Source organism: Diprion similis, chromosome 13 (assembly GCF_021155765.1).
Source record: "Diprion similis isolate iyDipSimi1 chromosome 13, iyDipSimi1.1, whole genome shotgun sequence".
In the NCBI taxonomy this organism is placed as follows: Eukaryota; Metazoa; Arthropoda; class Insecta; order Hymenoptera; family Diprionidae; genus Diprion; species Diprion similis.
This window is the reverse complement of record NC_060117.1, coordinates 11,193,978-11,215,060: the sequence shown is the minus strand read 5'-3', so window position 1 is coordinate 11,215,060 and position 21,083 is coordinate 11,193,978. Positions and strand designations below refer to the sequence as shown.

The 21,083-nt window shown below is 40.1% G+C and overlaps 1 protein-coding gene across 1 annotated transcript in view; it reads right to left on the bottom strand.

Moving 5' to 3' along the window:
* Positions 1 to 21,083, bottom strand: part of LOC124413872 (dynein axonemal heavy chain 2) — a 468,252-nt gene that overhangs the window by 230,810 nt on the left and 216,359 nt on the right. Inside the window, exon 23 of the mRNA XM_046894658.1 lies at positions 11,931 to 12,040. Coding sequence (XP_046750614.1) covers positions 11,931 to 12,040 — 110 coding nt within the window. The remainder of the gene's footprint in view (positions 1 to 11,930; positions 12,041 to 21,083) is intronic.

Sequence of the window (21,083 nt, the reverse complement as noted above, 5' to 3'; positions counted from 1 at the left end):
GGGACCACTGGACGACCGGCGCGGAGTTCGAAGCCCCGGACCCAGTAGTCGCGCTGTTGCTTGCATGGACTTCGATGCCGCCAAAGACATCCTGCCGCTGCCGCCCAGGGGTCGAGTTGCCTCCACCTGAGTCCCTGCTAAGCTCGGCCTTGCCACCCGGCACCCAAAAACAACTGGACTCAGCCTCCCTCTGGATACTCCGCTGCTTCCGCCTTCGCGGAGACCACCCTCGCAACCCGCAGCACACCGCGGCGAACAGACCGGCTGCCTAGGCTCCCGCCGGTCTCTCGCCAAAATGTACCTACCCCCCCCCCCCCCCCCCCCCCCCCCCCGTAGCGTCACCGTGGGATCGCGATCGTCGAGAGCGGGCGGCCACCTCACTCTCCCTTGCGCCGTGCTGTTAACAGCGTCGAACGTATTGGAGTGTAATCAATTACTTTGAAGATTAGGTATTAGTTGCGAAAATTTGAAGTCGAGTCCACTTCTGTTCTGTCTCTGCCGAAGAGAAATCGTTGCCGCTCCTGTCGTTTTTGGAAACCGGAGATGTTTGCCGTAGAAAGTTAGGCTGACGTTACCCCGAATCTCGCTGGCTATATATTCTCAACGGCCTCAGGCCATTTTTCCGTTTGCAACAGGTTGCCGGCCGGCTTTGGTCCGCCATTTTGTGTGAAAGTCCACGAGCCTCGTGGTAGCTAAGCTTTTCTACTTGATTATATTGTTGATCTCATTTGCTACTCTTATTTTACAATTAATATTAGATGCTCTGGTTGTTTATTCGGTGATTTTCTGCCGTGTTATCGTAACGTATAACTTGTAATAGATCGAGTACCGTGCGGCTTCCCGGCCACGTACAAAGTACGTGAGTCCGAGAGAGAGAGAGAGAGAATCTGTGAGTGAGTGTGTGCGCCCGTGCCGTTGTTGCCGAGCGTAACTACCACCGTCAAGCAGCGACAGGCGACCGTGCCGAGATATCGTAGACGAGCGAAAAAGGATTATATTGTATTTGCGAAACCGTCAGACTGTTAGCGAATTTGTTTTTTTTTTTTTGAATTGAGGTGTATTGTTCTGAGTCCTGAAACTGTCAACGAATTTGCTTAGCAACGCTTCTGTACTTGCATGAGTTATTGAGCTGTTAATGATTTTACTGCGCTTATTATTCGCCTAGCTTGGTCGCTTGCCGCTCGTCGCTCTAGCTTATACTGCTTGATTTTGCCGTTGTTTAGTGAATTGTTTGATTTTGTTGCGATGTTATATTTTATCTTTATTTGTTTTTGAATTGTATCGAAGCGTACCGCCACCGATAAGACCGCTTGCCGTGGAAATATTTTATTTTCTATGCCTTCTGCCTTGCCGTAACGGCTCTCTTTATTAATAAATGCTGGTAATTACATCTACAGCCATTTGATTGTCATCTATACTATTTCACCTTCGCACCCACGTTCCCCTCACCGCTAGCTAGTCGGCTGTTTTTGTGTACTTGCTATTGTTATAGTTTTGCTTTTCGGATTTTGCAGTGTGAGTTTGGTTCGCCGTTCGAGTCGGCGAACGAATGTTATATAGTGAAGGTAAATTTTGAATCTGGTAAGAGTATAGTCTCTTACGGCTCTCTCGAGCCTGGCGCCCAACACCTGTTCTGCAGTGCCGTTAATTATTTTTCCATCTATTCTACTGCCGTGTTGGAGAACGTCATTTTTGTAAACGAGCATCTGTGCCGACCCCGCTTTCCCCCGGATAAAGTAAAAAGCACGTTACAAAATATCACTACATATTGCGAATAATTCATTTATTAGAAAATGTTTCACAAGCGTATTATAAAAAATGGGGAAATAAAAGTCGTCAACTCGCTGTAATCACAAATAACAAAATTGTAATCGGTACACGGGTTCAACATTCTTTTTCTCAAATTATACTCATCACATTGATTGATGACTAGCTTCCCATAAAACTTGACATGTAGTTTGTTTCATAAAAGGCATGCAGTATACCTTCTGCATGATTTCGTCATTTTTTCTTTACCTAGAAATTTAAATTCATGCCCTTGTCTCAACCACACGATGTTTTGAATTTTCAAGTGTTATTCATCGACACATGGAATTCAATACGCAAATTTCACAAAAACAATTACCAATTGATAACATTGCCGAAAAATTATAGAATGAAACATCTTTCTGTTGCGTTGAGTGTAAGGCTCGTTAGCAGTAATACAATATCGTTCATAGTAATCGGGCCGGTTTTGATCCGATTAGAGTTAGTGCGCGTACGTTTGAGTTTCGTTAGTGTTTGTGTATCTGTGTGTCAAGCCCTGCTGTACCGATCAAAAGTAAAAAATCAATTACATGACATTCTTTTTGTGAGTCCAAAACCCGGTGTGTTATCAACTACGTGGCATTCTACAATTAATAGTTTCGAGAATTGTTTTTTTCACCAAACCGGATGCTAGGGTGAACTACGTGATATTCTGTTTCCACGATATCAAACCACGTGACGTTCTTTTTCCACACCGAATACATGTGGTGAAGACATTATAAAGGTCAGAACCGAAAACTTTATCGCCAGTCAGAAGCTGTTCTTCGTAAAAATGAGAAGTACTCTCAAACAACGTGAATTAAAGAAGCGATTATAACTCTTTTTGAAGGATATTGAAGAAGTGAAACATCTGCTGCAAATCAAATCGGATCAGAATCAACTCATGGAAAAATTCCATCAAATCTGTATATACCGAGAAAATAATGGATTTCGCGAAACGAAGCGAAGTAGCACGGATGGAGAAATTTCTCCTTGTCAAGAACTTTGCAGATCGTGAAACCTACTTTCAATACCGTGTGAGCAGAATTCATAAAGCGAATGTGAAATTTGGAACTCAGATAGTTGTGGATTTGTAGGAGTCGTTCACGGTTTTTACTACCGCATCGACTGACGAAAGCCATACGAGAAGACGACAACGAAGACGAAAAGCGGTTCTAAGGGATAGCGGCAACCAGCAAAGAAACAAGTTGTGTGGGTGGACACAACCGACTTGAATTCGTTACATGTCACAGATTTCAAATAACCCCATTTACCATTCAATAAACGACCTAAAATTATATGCGTTTGTTATTAAGCGTTAAACCTTCTTCCTGATAATGAGCTTAATATTGGAAAAATTCTTTTCTCAACAGCGAAGGGTGATGTATGACATTAATTCATAAATATTTTAAAAAAGCTTTATTGAAATTACTTTATAACGTTAGAGATGCCAAGGCATCGGCTTATTTTTTATTTTCTTTCACATCAGCTTTCAATCTGACTAGGGTTCAAGAAAGCGTACCCTTCATAAGACTTGTCAAGCCAACATTCTTGCTCCTATCGATTTCAACCGCATCAATTTCATAGCGAATTTCTTTAAATAAATGATATATGGCGTTGATTACAAGCTGTGTGTTAACAATCGCTGTACCATCAGCTTTGAGGAGTTTTCCGTGGATATGTGCCGAACTTCTGCTGGATAAAATGCATAAATCCTGATGCTGAACGGTAATTCGAATTTCGTCGCTGTTGTTGAAAATTGACGAGGCGTAAGGTTAGTAAGCATGAATTTTGTAATGCGCAATCGATTCGTCACAGACGATAGGTGTTCGAGTGTTTAAGATTTCTTCTTCAACGGTACGTAGCAAGTGATAAAACAGGAGTCTCTTTGGAATTTCCTGTTCCAAAAGGTGTCAGTTTCAAGCCCAGAGCTATCAGGAACTCCACGTTTCGAGGTGTTACCGGTTCGAGACTCGATCGATGGCTCACTAGATCGGGACATGTCGATTTACTGATATATCTACCCTTTGGCTGTCTGTTATATACAATACTCATCGTTTATTGCAGTTTGACGTGTAGTTTCACAGGTAAAACTTCTTCACAAAAGTTAACCAAGCTTCTGTCTTGATTAACCAACCGAAGCTGAACGTGATCCATCGGCCTGACGGTGATCGGGAAATGACGTGCGACGGCACTTCTATGATCTTATATCCTGGTAGGACGGTTGAGAAAAATTCTTGAATAGTGTGAACATTACGTCCATTGACGTCAGCACCCATTGTAACGCTGCACTCTACTAGCAAGGCGTTGACCTTGAGCATAGTTACAGGCACGTCTGATTCGTGACTTCTATCAAGCTTCAAAAGTTGAGCAATGGAATCGTTCGGTTCAAATTTTCAATGTGATTCCATGTGATTTCGCTGCGTAATGTGTTATTGTTGGGCTTGATGCTGAACTCTTTATATTTCTTAGCACGTTTTGAAGATACTTTTCTATGTCTTCGATCTCATAGCTCACGGTAGGTAGGTATTACCAACGCTTTTGGGTAATCCGTTTCGCACGAAAACTTTACATTTACCCCCCTTCTTGTCTTAACAGCATTTTCAGCTCCCTTGAACGCAGACTCGATTGCTACTTTTGCGTCGATGCTCGGAATCATGGATCGTTTTGCAGCATTTATTATTTTTGTCAGGGTCACATGTTTCGGTTTTCAAATTCCCACCCAAAGTCTTGATTTTACTTTCATTGTATTAGCTACCGCCCAAGCCGCTGCTTTCTCATTCGAATTAGCGTTTGGGAGACTGTATTGATGATTTTATCCACCAGACCATGACCGCGATGTTACCTGAAGGAGAGTATTTCAAAACGGGATATTTATAGCAAATTTGGTCAGTCGCGTCTGAGATGCGGTTTGAAAAACAACCTACTACACTTCCCGTGATGAATTTCGACAAACTTTCAGAGCAAAATGTGAAAAGGCACAAACGACATAGTGAATTACTTCTGAACAGTGTGTATGCAATATTCTGCGGACCATCGAAATGTGGTAAAAATAATGCGTTGCTTACATTTATAACCCATCCCAATAGAGTTAGATTTGAAATATCTCTATCTACTAGAAATCCTTCAAACAACCGAAATACCAATTGTTGAAGCAATTGTTGGACAACGTTGAGAATAGGGATAATTTTCTTTATATCGAGCATGAGCACACCATTACGCCAGACGAAACACGACCCAACTTGATAATCGTATTTCACGATGGAGCGTGCGAGAAGCAACACAATATTAGAGCCTAATTCTGCATGGGCAGGCATTACGATGTTGACTGTTTCTATTTCTGTCAGACGTACGCACGTATGCTCAAACACCTCGTGCGTGATAACGTAAACTTACTCGTGTGATTTAAACAAGACCATATGAACCTGGACCCGTATACAACGACCATGTGAACACCGACATGTCTTACATACAGTTTCGATATGTGTGCTCTGCATGCTGGACCGCTAATAAGTAGGGTTTCTTGTAATCGACACAGACAGCAAGTCCAACCAAGGACGTTATAGGAAGGGATTTGATTCTTTCATTAGCCTGGAAAAATAATAAAAATCTTGGGTTTCCAAGCGAGAGACGCAGTAGCGTTGCAGACTTAGTTGCGTCAACGTGCAGAGCTCTAAAATTTCTGAGCAAAAAAAAGTCCTACGTCAAATCGCTCAAGCAAGTGCAGTGATCCGTCGAAAACAGATTGCTCAAGTCGGGCAAGGAATCTACGTATTAGAGATTGAGCAACGTTTTCAAACCAGTAGTAACTGTATTACGAGAACTGGTGAATGTTACAAAAGATACGAAACCAGTGAAACAAAAAGTAGAAAAAAGTGAATAAGAAATAAAGCAGAAGAAAAATGAAACGAAAAATGAACAAATGTCGGAAATAGATGATCCTGTTGCTTCAGCAAGAGATGGAACAATGATAGAAACACCTGTTGATAAAACCGATAATTAGTATTTTGAAATTATGACATTACGATCTACAGAATGAAAGACTGTGCAATGTCGCTAAACCTGTTGAGCAAAACAATGCTGTAACATTGAAAATCTTACGACAAAAATTCAACTTGCTACAAAAACATATCGAAAACCTCGATCAAATGATCAAAGCTTTGGAGACCGCCTCGGGGAAAGCGTTGGATAACTGTTACGTAGATCTTAGAACAGTCAGAGGCCTATCGATTCAAAACGCTGAAATCATTTCCAAATTGGATTTCGGACTTGGAGCATTGAAATATGAACAAGTAAAAGCTAGCGCTGGTGACGGAACTGCATAAGCCTGTGCATCGGAATTACCCACAGCGGTGAGTAGACGTGCGTCGCATGATCGTATCCACGAGACCTGGCAGGCGGATCTTGTTGATATGACGTCATACGCAGGACAAAACAAAGGCTACAAGTAAATGCTCACCGTCAATCATATTCCTTCAAAGTATGCATGGGCTGTACCGATAAAGAGCGGGTACGGTGATGATGTTACAACGGCTATGGAATCTGTGCGCTCAAGGACGTGTACCGAGGAAATCACACGTAGGTAGAGATACGGAATCCAAAAACTTTAAATTTGATTCTCTCATGTCACGCTAGGGAATCAAACTTTACTCCACGTACAGCAATTTGAAGGCTTTGATTTGTGAGCGTAATCGTACACTCAAAAGTTAGATGTAGAAACAGTTCAGTATGCAAGGATGCTACAAGTGGCTCCATGTTTTATCTGATTTGGTATCGGCCTACAACAACACTAAACACCGAACCGTAAGAATGAAACCAACGAATGTCACCGTTGCGAACGAAAGGCTGGTATTACGTCAGGCGTAAGGTGGACTTCGATCAAAACTTACCAAACCAGCAAAGTTCAAAACAGAGGACAAAGTTTGAATCAGCAAATTCAAAAACGTCTTTAAGTAAGGTTATACTCCCAATTAGACGACTGAAATATTCACAATAAGCTAAGTAGAAAATACCAACCCTGTGACGTTAAGCTCAAAGACTACCAAAATCAACCTATCGCTGGTGGTTTCTACGAACAGGGGCTCGTCAAGGTTAAACATCTGGGTATCTATCTCGTAGAGCAGGTGATCAAGAAGCATGGAAAAAATTTTTACGTCAAGTGGCTAGGTTTTGGTAATACACGCAACAGTCGGATAAATCAATCTGCTATGTAACATTGAATAAAAGAAATTATTTTTTAAGTATGTGTCGTTATTCTATACTTACCGTGCATATAGACATACAATTCTATTTGACAACGTAATTACTATAAGGCTCAGTTTATCTGCAGGTCTTGTAGCCCCACGAAAGCGTATCCGTCGTGTTTGGAAATACGATCCGCTTAGCGTCGTTCCAGCTCAGTTCTACCTTCTTCTGTTGAATCCTGAACTTTTTTTTTTAACCGACGGCATTCCGTAGAAATTATCAGGTGGAGAATCGAAGGTATCAAATTTATCCAAGTACTGTTTGATGCATTCCTAACTGTCGGGGTCGGTGAAGTGATATGTCAAACAATCCATGTCAATATATATACGTCAATTTTGCCCGATGTCCATATTTCGTTTCAATATATTCGTGGTGAAAATCGTAAGCGAAGGTTATCGAATAATCTTGAATGGAGAAGCCTGCATGTAATGGTTTGTTGAATTCTACTCTCTTTCTACGCAATTTGACTATTATCATATCTTTATCAAAGATTGTACAGCTGTGGAAATTTGGTTTGGCTATAGTAGCTCTAGCACCGTATCTTCCGTCCCATTTCGTGATCAGCCTGACATATTTATACTTCCTTACATTTTCTACTGCGTTGTTCATCAATTTATAGAAGATTTTTCCGAATTTATTGTTCGATTTCTTGCGTAAACCGGTATTTGAATCTATGCATTTTCTGAGCCATGGAGTTGCCGGAATTTGAGAACTCTGCGAATTTTAATCAACTTTAGACCTGATTGTAAGCATTTTTTCAAAACGCAGTAATGAACAACACAGTTTTGCTTGAAAAGTAGCGTGGTCGTCAGTTTCAGCTGCTTACAATTTGAGATCAGAGGTATGTAGTACTCCGGACACAGTCACAAATCTTTATGCATTTCATGCAGTTCCTCAGGATATCCCAAATCTACCTTTGATATGTAAACAAACCCCGCTTCGTCTAAGATGACGATAACATCAAATTGTCCGAAATCTAATATCCATGCGAAAGAACTGCATGGCAGAGCAAAGCTTATAGCAGCGTCGTACGAGTTGTTAACGTCAAAGTACATGAGATACGACTCTTCGAGCTCTGGATTGGAAGCATCTCCCATGTATCTATTGTTAGCCTTTGCATATGGATTAAAGCATCAGGCCACACCATCTCGAATAACTTTTTCTGTAAACATAGGCATATGAGTATCGGCGAGAAGCTCGACTTCAATACCTGTGCACTTTAACATTGCGTCAAACTAAAGACCAGGCGCTGCATAATATTGTAAAGGGTCTAGGTTGTACGTTGCATGTCAATTTTGTCATAAGTTTTCAAAAATGTGAGCCAACAGGAAAACATCAGTTTGCAAATATAAGTCTGAATATCCCCACAACGTTTCAAGATTGAAATATTGCCAAACTTTACGTTCATCCGAAATATCTTGGTCGTTCAACTTTGATTAAAATTTATTTTCAAGTGGCAACTTTACGTCCTCAAGCCTCTTCCAACCATCTATGTACTCATGGAAAAACACCTTTCCTGGTTAATAACTTAAATTTCTCAAAGCTAGTGCAAAATTTCTGTGTGATTGCTTTTTAATCATCACTCAAATACGTTGCTAATTTCGCAAGACTGCTGGGCATAAGGTGGAACGAATCTATAAATTGAAACTTTATATCTGTTCCCATGACGTATCTTGTGAACGAAATGTAGTTTTCTTTCTTCACGGGTAGACGCTGAATAGAACCCTCGAAAGTTGTCGCTAATGCTCTCAACCAGGACCGAAAAACCGATATATCGGGGCCCTGTGGTATAAAATTTGTATATAGCTGATACCAGACACTTATTTGGGCACTTTTCAAAAGTGATTGAAACTCTAATATCCTGGCCGTCTGAAGGTTAATCAGAAAATGCGAATGCGAAAACCCGACAGATTGTCGAATATCACTGGGATAGTATGTGAATTTTGATAACTAAGATTACATTTGTTTTACATTGCTTTGATGCGCAGGACCACGGTACTTTCCTGTGAAATGACAAAGATCACGGTGTTTCACGTCTTCGAACGTGAACGGTTTTTCACAAATATGACATATCGTTTAGAAATAAAATTCAATAATTTGATTGAAATTCAGCGGTTCCATAGGTACAACGGTTTTGAAATACGTTTTTAACGAATGTGCCAATTTCTCCAACTCATTTACAAACCATTCGATGCAAGTCTCCCCACGGTTGATTTTCGGAATCGTCGAATATGCAATTAAGGTCATATGATATGCTATATGGAATATGGTTTCGTGAATTGTTCTGTTTTTCGATACTTCGATATGAGTAGACTGCAGTAAACAATCAAGATCCGTGTATATACAGCACGGAACGGTTTCTTTGTACTTAGAATTTTTGAATTTCAGAATCTTTTTCTCCTCCTTGGGCAAAACAACTTTGGTCTCGTTTAAATACAAGGAATCGATTTTCTGCCTTGTCAAACATTTTTCAGTTTGAAAGTGCATCGGACATCTATTACAGAACCAAGTACGATGTGCATATTGTCACATTTGAGAACTTGTTAGCCGTGATAAATTTCGAATTCAAGCAAAATGTTACATTCTATGTTTTTTGTAATTTTCCATATCAACGTCATCATCACCGTTATCATCAGTAATTTCGGTTCCTATCACTAATTATAAAAGATGAATTACAGGTTTATCAGACTTATTCTGACTCAAGTAAATCAGTACTATTTCACTTGAAAAAAAAAAAAAAAATTTGATGTCTTCCATTATTCGATCCTCTTTTCTCACTTGAAATTCATAAGCCAGGATACCGTTGACTTTCAGGCTCCTTGCTTTCTTCAACGCATTTTCTAGTCTTGTTGTTGCAGGTATTTTTGCGTCTTCTAGAAATCTCTCTATGTCTTTTTGTTTCAAATTGACAATGAAACCGGTTCGAATTCTTCCATGTGCACTTGGCAAGTTGAAACTTGAATGATCGTTTGCCGTGATGGTAATCCTTTCTATATGGTGAGCTATACATGTGCCTGTGCGCGCGGAGCTAAATGTGCTTGAGAGCGACATAGTGACATTCGGTGAACATGGGGACCACCCTATGATATTACATTTTTAGTTTGCAAAACAAAAACACTATGGCTCGTTATATAAGACTGAGAGTCTATGAGCTTATAAGCGTTTTATAAGCATTTCGTGGGCAAAAAGAACGTCAAGTGGTTGATATCACTTCGGACTTTGGACTGAGTAGTTCTTTTGATGAGAATTTCACGTGGTTAATAACGCATCGGAAATTAGACTCGAAAAGAACGTCACATGGTTTGATATCGTGGGGACCGAATGTCACGTGGTGCACCTCAGCATCTGGATTGGCGAAAAAAACAGTTCTCGGAACTGTTAATCGTGGAATGTCACGTGGTTGATATCATACTGGTCTTTGGACTCACAACAAGAATGTCATGCGGTGGATGTTTGACTTTCGGTCTGTACAGCAGGGGTTCATACACAGACACACTAACACTCACAAAACACATATGTCCACGCAACAACACTGATCGGGCCAGAAGCGGTATTGTATAACTACTCTCGCTCGACAGAAGCCATCCAACAATAACCTTGATGTCTGTTATTTCCACTGATTCCAAAGCTGGTATTTTCAGTTTTGCCCCTAATTCTAGTTAAGGGGAGCGTTTGGTGTAATTGCTTAGTCGGGCATTTTTCAATAGAACTAAATACGCATCAGGCTACTTGTTTTCGGGCCTTAAAAACCACGAAATACCGTTTCAAAACCGAAGAAATATTTGGTTATGCGGGTTCGGTCTTTGATAGGTTCCGGACTACCAGCTTCTTCTCTTCTAACTGTGAGTAAGATTTCGGGTAGTCACATCAATTTTTTTGGAATTCCTAGCATCCATACGAAAAATGCCTAGGATCGCTTTAATTTTTTTATGGCTCCGAATCTGAAAGTAAAAACTCAGACCTATATTCTGCCGTTTCCCTTGCCATGTATGTGTTATTCTCGGCAATCCAGACATTCGTAACTTTTTTCCAGTACCTATTATCGGTAAATCTTCTCTAAATCCCATTTCCCGGCAAGAAAATTTGTAACGATTCTTACATGACATTTTCAAAATCTCAGCTATACGTATTCTTTCAGGTTTATAAACTACTAAGATTTAATCATCACTCACTGGTACATACTATCCACTCATACGCTTACAATTCTCAGAGCCACCAACCGTCAATAATTTGAAATTTGAATGTGACGGATCGTCTTGATGTATGTATCCTTAAATATTCTGACAATTCAGCTTGCCTCGTGGACTAATATTGTTCGTTTTTCGTGGATATTAATTATTACGAATATTCATCATCGATCAATGATAGACAGCCAAATTCGCCCACACTGTCTAGGTATTTGGGATTAGATAAATCGAGGCAATCTGTCACATATGAATTTCAGATTTTTAACGATTGGCCACCCTAAGAAATGTAAAAGTATTGATGGATTAGGAACAAAGAGTGCCGGTAGAACACGAATTTTAATAACTTATACGCCTGGCAAATAGTATGAACAGTGCGAAAGAAGGGTTAGATAAGGTTGTTCGTGGGCTTTAAGGCCCAAAAACAAATAATCTGATGCGCATTCAGCTCTGTTGAAAAATTCTGGACTTGACATTTCCACCAGACGAGCTCCTTAATGCCTGCAATTATAGTATGATGCTGTCATAGCGCCCCAAAATAATAGTAAGAAGTCTCATAAAGAGTAGGGGACTTTTATAAATGGACTTTGTTTCACCATCGCAAGGAAGATGAAAATCGAGAGAATCACAAGACGTCAAAATCTTCAAATTACTACGGTATGCCATGAACTTTGATGGTTTCATTAATAATGTAACACCCAAATGAAACTAACGTACCTTGGATATGTCTCGCAGGTTGAATAAGTAGTGCATTTTTGCTGGTGTAGGTAACATCTTTTGAATGACATTGGTATACATATCAATGGTCGCAGATGTTATGTCACTTGCTGTAGAAAAAAGATTCAAGTCAATAAAAACTGAAGGAATCATGCATGGACATTACTTATTCCCCTAACATGAAGTAATAGAATTTTTTTCATCTGATCACTGGACAATTGAACATTTAAAAAAAAATTTATGCCGTTCAGCTCACTGTCAATACAAGCATAGTTGATGGAAGGCGGAGACTACGCAGTCGAAGTATAGCAGTAGGTTGACGTATAAACTACAGGCAGGCTGTAACGTGACATTTTTTATGTACGTTACCAAACGCTCCCTGAACCTTAGATGGAACTCAAAATTAGAGACCTCGCGATTATCACTGTCGATAAAGTAGAAAACAGAGCTCAAACGAGAGTCATGCGTCCGAAATGCCAAGAAGGGATATTTTACAGGCTAGTCAATAAGATAATTCAGGATTCTTGATTCCTTTTGCTTCCTTATTGACGCAATACCAAGTTAGGGAACGATAGTGAATTCAGTGAAATCATCTGGCGAAAACGACCAGAGAAATTTGATGGAAGGACGACGAAAGTGTCGCCACCATCACGAGCGAGTCCATCCAAGAGGCTGTTGGAGACAGCGCCAACCTTGAGCTCAGCCGTAGCATCCCCGTAGCACATCTAGTAGTTCGGAAACTGATGGAACTTTTGAATGACATATTCACCAACTTGATAGGTTTTTTGACACCACCGCTTCAGGAGCACGTCACGGCATTTACATTCACATCTGGAGCACCAGCTAATCCCACCACCAATCAGCGTTTCACAACAATGGAATTCAACATAACTGTAAACCAGATTGGAAAAATATGTAACCTAAGAGCCAATGACAACCTGGCAATATTGCGAATCACAAGGGCGGCTGTCCAAGTTTTCAGCCCCGCGCAGTGGAGCTCATCACTTGTATCCTGACGTTAGGCAGAAATAGGAGCAGTCTTATCATTACGAATCAAAGTATCAAAGTTGAGTGGGGACGTATGAAAGACGATTGGTTTTGTCTTCGCTTCGGATTTGCAATAAAACTGATTGATGTGCGATTACGGTGTGGACGAATTTTTGTGGTGGCTTCGTAACGGTAAGCGCTGTTAATTTTCGGTGATCAAAATTTTGAGAGCAATCCAGTGCCAGCACCCGACTTACGGCTGGCTATCTTTGTAACAGAACTTGAACCATTACCATCCTCTCGTAGGAACCTGTGGGAGATTGAGATTGTTTAATTGAGTCGTCACTGACGATGCATCGCACAATCCAGCCCGCTTCGCGCGCCTAGCTGTGTTATTAACGTAAGCGCTCAAATTTTGCGATTATAGTCATCTTATATGTGCTCACGCTGCGCCCGGCGAGAAGCCTGGTAGCCAGTCTCAATACTGCCTCTCTGCGTAATGTACGCATATTTTGACCTGTTAGCCTATACACGGATCTAACACTATTATTCAAAACTCTCATAATGTATTGAATTCGTACCTACTTCTATTTTTGATAAACAGTATAATATACTATTCATCTATGTGTGTAATTCTGGATGATATCTTGAATTTGCGTTATCAAGGTGCTCAGAATTTTTTTGCGAATCTTCCTGTCTGGTGGCCGTGGTCTGGGCTTGGCGATTACGTGTGGAGTCACTTGTGTGAGATACATAGAGAGAAAATGTTTTGAGAGATAGGTAGAGATTGCAGATCATCTACGTAGGATTCGCGAATTAGTCATAGGGAACTGTAGCGAGTGACGCGGGATGATAACGATAGATGATGATTATTAAAACAATGATACGATGTAATTTATTCGATACAGCGAAACGATCTGTAAATAAAATCATAAAATCAAGAGAATATAAATAGATTATACACAGATCAGATTTTGTGAAAGTAGACAATATGCAGCAAACAGCTGATTTGTTTTGAGCAGCGACATGAGAACGCGACAAGATTTACGGTAACAACGAACAGGTAAACATTGCACGCGAGTCTATGGACATTTGGGAGGACGATTCTAAATAGCAAGTGAAATGAGGAAGTGATATGATACTTTGACTTGAACTGTCAAGTTCACCATTTTGTTGCAACAGTCACGGTTTCGAGTCAAGTGATTCGCTTTATTTATTGCGTACAGCCGAATTCCGCTGTACGAAGTCAAGTCGCGTGAGCTTATTACGAAAGTGTCACCTCTCGAGTAGATTGCATCTCTACTCGACTTTACTTGACATTTGCAATAAACAGCAGTGACTCTACGCGTAATCGCGAAACTAGGGCTGCGGCCACCAAGCATGAAGCACGAGGAACAAATTTTGGGTACCTCAATAACGCAAATTCGATCGCTAACCATTAGTTGAGTACTAGTTTAATATCGCTCTCAAAATTTATTCGCAGAAAATTAACAGTACTTACCGCTACGAAACCACTACAGTAATTCACCCACTCCGTATTCAAAAAGTAATCAGTCTTCTCGTGAACCCAAAGAGGATAAAAATCTATCGACTTTCACACTTCTTTACTTAACTATTACACTTCGTTTCTTAATTATAAAACCGCTCCTGCTTCTATTTAACACCAGGGCACAAGTGATAAGCTCCGCTATACGGAGCTGGAAATTCGAATATCCGCCCTTTCGATTCACAATATGGCCCTCTTCTCTTATTTTACGTAGTTCACAATTCTAGCTTATAGCTTCGTCGAATTCAACTGTCGTAAAACGCTGATTAAAGACGGGACCAACGATCGCTCCAGATGTGGGTGTAGATGCCATGAAGTGGACGCAGAGCGGTAGTGTTAGAAAAAAAATATGAAGCTTGTGAATAGGTCACTCACAAGTTCTGTTAGTTTCTCAACTACTAGATATACAGTGTGACCCAGTACCCGGGAACCACCGGGCACTGACGGATTCTTTGCAAAGAAATAAGACTAAAATTACTCTTGACAATTTTTGTTTAAAGCCACGGTTTTTGAGTTAGAGCCGTTTGAAGTCCACCAATCACGGTGCGCAGATAGGGCCAGGCGCACGAGCCTAGCATGAGGCTAGCGTACGCTGCATCGGGCTACACTTGCCTCGCACTTGGCTCGCGCTTGGTCCTATCTGCGCTGTGATTGATGGACTTCAAACGGCTCTAACTCATAAATCGTAGATTTAAAAAAAATTGTCAGGATGTAATGGATTTGGGCTGAAGAAATTTCGATTATAAAAATATATCGGCCCAAATCATCAACGAAATAAAATTAAAATAAATACAACATAAAGAAAGGTATATCGATAATTATATATATATATATATATATATATATATATATATATATATATATATATATATATATATATATATATATATATATATATATATACATATATATATATATATATTGGTATAAATCGACGTATAAATAAATATAAATAAAAGGTACACCAACACACAATTAGGGGCAATAGCCAAAATCTTAAATCTCAAGTCAAATCTCTTAAAAATATATGTATCTCTAAAAAGAATCATTCACACATACACACTAAAACAAGAACAAAAGAAACTTGACTCACAATACATAATTTACAAAGAACGACAAAAAATTTTATAGAATGAAAACGAAGAGAATTTTAGTGTGGAAAAAAGTGTCAGAAGTGCACAGCGTGACACAGGCAGGGTAGAAACTTCTCGAAAACGGAAAAGACATCACCGATCCCCGACGACATCAGAATCATCCGAAAATAATTCTAATGATTTGGTTGGTAATTCTGGTGATTTGCGAAGAAGGAAGCATGGAAGACGTAAACACAATAAACGTCAAGCAAGATTGGAGAAGGAGAATCTGCGACTGCTTGCACTGCTCTCCAGACGAGAACGTGTTCCGATGGATCTTGTGAAATTTGATCCAAAAATGACTGATGCAACCGGTTGGGTGAAAATGGTTGACGAATGGATTCGCCGTTATAATCCTGATGATTATGAAGTGATCCAGCATTTGGCGAAAGCGTTTAAGGACGAAGCGGCTCAGTGGTTCACGGGTATGGATCCGTCAGGGAAAACCTGGGTGGAAATACGATCTGAATTTTTAAGTGTGTATGCGAAGAATAAGAACATTGCGTCGGAACTGCACACGATTTGGGCGTAGGACGCAGAGTTTACGCTGGAAAACTTCATGAAGAGAGGGAGAAAGTTAAAAGCGTGGCTCAAAGAAAGAACAACAGTGGATGAGACCGCCGCTCAACTAGCAGGATTGTCGTATTCGGCACAAAATAGATTCGTTCGCAACATATTTGTCCGTGAATCACCAAAAAGCTTGCAAGAAGCGATGGCGTACCTCGATGGACGAACGACCGACTACCATCAACCGCGTGCATCCTCCAGACTCCCTGGTCCACATACCAAGACTTTGGCGCCGCGAGATGGAAAGTCGCACCGTTTTGACGTCGAGTGCTACAATTGCGGAAGAAAGGGACATCGGAAGGCCGAATGTCGCTCAGCTCTGCGGACACAGAGTGGCAGTTATTCTCGAGACAGCAAGGGAACTAACAGTAGAGGTTTGGGTACAAGGAGATCGGTAACCTGCTACAACTGTAACGAAGAGGGACACATTGCCCCGAGTTGCCCAAAGAAGAACGAGAAGGTAGTGAGGCTTTGTAAATCTACCTCCACTGAGAATACTTTGAAGCTCGCTGACGGTAAGGTCTTGACGTTCATCTTCGATTCCGGTTCGGACTGTTCTTTTGTAGCAGAGAGTTTGGCAGAGAGATTGCCTGGTAAAAGAAAAGCTGTTTGTATGCGTTTGAAGGGTATAGGAAATGGGTATGTAGATTGCCGTGAAATGATTTCCGTGTGTGCAGAGTTGAATGGTATCAACGTTGAAATTGATTTATATGTCGTACCGGACGAAAGTTTGTCCATGAAAATAATTTTGGGTCAAGAATTGTTGGCAAATGGTGTCTCAGTCACGTTAGACGGAACCATGGTTACATTTGCAAAATTAGACAAATTTGTTGGCGCGTGTGCTGTAACAACTAATTTTGACACCGTAGATTGCGATATGGATAACATGAGAGAATCACTTATAGAATTGTTGAAACTGTACGAGGAACATATGAGCGTTGAAACTCCTAAGATTCGTGTGACATCTGGTAGCTTTGAAATTAGATTGAAAGATGAAAATAAAATTGTACAGAGAAGACCTTATAAGCTTGGAATTGTAGAACGCGAGAACGTTAGGCAAATGGTAGATAAAATGCTCAAGGCAGGAATCGTTCGAGAAAGTAGGAGTCCGTTTTCTAGTCCAATCATCTTGGTTAAGAAAAAGGATGGATCGGATAGATTGTGTGTAGATTTTCGGGAATTAAATGCAAACACAGTAGCAGATCGTTATCCCTTACCGCTGATTCAAGATCAATTAGATCGATTGTGCGGTGCATACTATTTTTCGTCATTAGATATGACGGCGGGTTTTCATCAGATACCCGTTAAAGAAAATTCAATAGAGAAGCTTGCTTTTATTACACCAGACGGACAGTTTGAATATTTAACAATGCCATTCGGGCTAATGAATGCACCTGCTGTGTATCAGAGAGCAATTAATAACGCGTTGGGAGAATTGAGATATTCTTTTGCGATTGTTTATTTGGATGATGTTCTTATACCTGGTAGAACTGCACAGGAAGCTTTGGATAGGTTGGCAGTCGTGATGGCAAAACTTGCGGAGAAAGGATTCTCGTTTAATTTGAAAAAAAGTAAATTTTTGAAAACCAAAATTGATTACCTGGGGTACACTGTGTCACATGGAGAGTTGAGGCCCAACCTTCGAAAAATCGAAGCTCTGGTGCAATCACCTATTCCTCGAACACAGACCCAGGTAAGGCAATTATTAGGGCTAGCATCTTATTTTCGTAGGTTTATTCCGAGATTCTCCCAAGTGGCTGCTCCTTTATACAAACTTACTGCAGGTACTACCAAAACAATTACATGGACAGACGAACACACTCATGCTAGGGCCAAACTTGTTAATTGTTTAACATCAGAACCGTTACTACGAATTTTCGACCCTAATCTTCCAATCGAATTACATACTGACGCTAGCGCACTCGGATATGGTGCCGTATTGTTACAACGTGTTGATAAAGAAAAACATCCAATCGCTTATTATAGTAAACGTACCATAGATGCTGAAACTCGTTATCATTCTTACGAACTTGAGACTCTTGCAGTTGTTAATGCAATAAAACATTTTAGACAGTATTTAGAAGGACGGAAATTTCTAGTTGTGACTGATTGTAACTCGCTTAAAGCCGCAAGCCTTAAAAAAGATCTTACGCCACGAGTTTATCGTTGGTGGGCATATTTGCAGTCGTTCGATTTTGAAATAGAATATCGTGCGGGTGAACGAATGAAGCATGCTGACTTTTTATCAAGAAATCCAGTTACAACAAAAAGTGTACTGAAAATAGTCAAGAAAGATTTGAATAAAATAATTGAATTAGCTGATGACTGGTTGATTGTAGCTCAGCAAAATGATGATGAAATAAAAACTTTGTACCGAGAGGTAATGGAAGGGTCAGAGAGAGCAAAAACATATTCAATCAAAGACAGAATCTTGATGCGGACGATAAACAGAAAATCGAAACAGCTAACGTTACCTGTAGTGCCGAGACTGATGGTATGGTCACTCATACATCACGTACATGAAAATATCTGCCATTTGGGCTGGGAAAAGACTTTAGATAAGTTGTATGAGCTGTATTGGTTTTCTCATATGTCAAAGCGTGTTAAGAAATTTGTTGAAAATTGTATTCTTTGTCAGACTTGCAAGTCAGTGTCAAGACCGATGCAAGCACAGCTGCATCCTATAGAAAAAAAAGATATTCCGTGGTATACGATCCACATAGATATATCCGGAAAATTATCAGGTCCCTCTGAGAAGAAAGAGTATGTTTTCGTAATTATAGATGGATTTACAAAATTCGTAACGCTAAATTTGATAAATCGTTTAGATACAGAAACTGCAATCAATCAGTTAGAAAAACACTCTTTTACTTTTGGAATTCCGAGACGAATCATTTGTGACCAAGGTTCAGGGTTCACAAATGCACGGTTTAAGAAATACTGCGATGAAAAGAATATTGTGGTTCACTTCATAGCTTCCGGAACGCCTAGAGCTAACGGTCAAGTTGAACGGGTTATGTCAACCATCAGAAATATGTTTTCAGTATGCAAAGCTCAAGGAAAAAAATGGCAGGCCGAGTTAGGTAAAGTACAACTTGCGATAAATTCAACTGTTCAGAAAACGTTAGGAAAAAGTCCTGCTGAAATTTTATTTGGTACAAAAATAAATTCGATAGAGACAGAACGTGTGAAACATAGGAGCGTAAAAACTGATAATGTAAATTTAATTCAGCTCAGAGCAGAGGCTACAAGTAGTATTACAACAAACGCCATGAAAGAAAAAGAACGGTTTGATAGAAGGAACAAACCAGTTAAATCATTTAAAATTGGGGATTTCGTAATGGTTAGAAACAATGATAGAATTAAGACAAAATTAGATGCAAAATATCGTGGTCCTTTAGAAGTTGTCATGAAACTTCCCAATGATAGGTATTTAGTTAAAAAGGTAGGCTTCTCCGGATTTAGAGGTCGTAATAGTATTAAGGTGTCTCACGATAAACTGATCGCAGCTCCTGGACATGGCGCGAGTCAGGATAGCTGTGTCACAGAAAGCGAAGAAGGTAAGAACAAAGTCGCGAAGTGACTTGTTTGTTTTAAAGAGAAAACTGTTGATGTCCCCAAAGTTTTTGGTCATGAGTGCAAACGTGCTTTGCTGAGATGAACCCTTGTGGGTTAAGACAATAAGTTGTTGAGAACAGATGTAGCAATGATTTATTAATTTGCAGAAACATGTGGTTTTGGTTGAGCCGGATTTAGGAGTGGAAATCCGAGGAGAGTATGTGTGATGTATCGCGTTAGCGTATGAGTGTGTGCGTGTGCGAGCGTACCAAACGCGTAGCGTCTACGCGACACAGGCTAGTGCTAATTGAGCGACGGCTGGGTAAGGTCGGCCTATCTCGCGCTCCGGGCAAAGCCCGTAAAGTATATTTGTATTACAACTGAATCACCAATAAACTATAATTATCATTGTTATTGAATAAATAATCGGCGTGCACTTATTTACCTAGTAGCATTACACAACAGTATGGAAGTCTGTTAATTGGTTCAGCCGGATTTATTTATAGAAATCCGAAGAGAGCATGAGACTCTGTTGGTTATCGTTGTTTCAATTCGAGAGTGCGACTTTGGCTTTCGAGGCTCGCTGGACTTGATCAACCCGAATCCTCGAACACAAAGCCTAAATGAAACTTGAGAATGATTCGGCAAGTCACAATAGTTAGAACATGTATGAATGCATAAAGGCATGCCTGCAGAGCTATTGTGAATAGAAACAATAGTTAGAACATGTACGGATGCATAAGGCATGCCTGCAGAGCTATTGTAGATGAAGGCAATAGTTAGAACATGTACGGATGCGTAAGGCATGACTGCAGAGCTATTTTAGATAAAGGCAATAGTTAGAACGTGTATGGATGCATAAGGCATGCCTGCAGAGCTATTGGTGCCTTGGAATTTGAGAAATGTCATGAAATAGATAAAACGATGCACATGGTTGCACACATGATGTAGAGATATCATGGGATTCAGCTGAGCTAAGATGCCAGACTTGTATGGTCAGGAAGCCGAACGAGAACTAATGATGGTTTGTTCGATGTCTGTTTCATTGTTTCAGAAATGAATTAGAAGGATGAAAACTTGGCACTCGAGACGCGTGCTAGTAGTATGGCCGTGTCACATCACCATTACCATGTTGTTCGGTTATTGTATTTTGGTCGCCGGTTATGTAATATTGCGATGGCTTGTTTTAGTTTGATTGTTGTTGTTTTGTTGTTTGGCTTGGTTACTGTTTTTAAAATAGATTTGTTATTCTAAAGATTGAATAAAGTTGTGTTTTCGGTGTCACTATAATTAATTTGTGTAATTCTCTTACAATTTATCGAGTATCTGACATATATATATATATAAATATAAATTTATAGC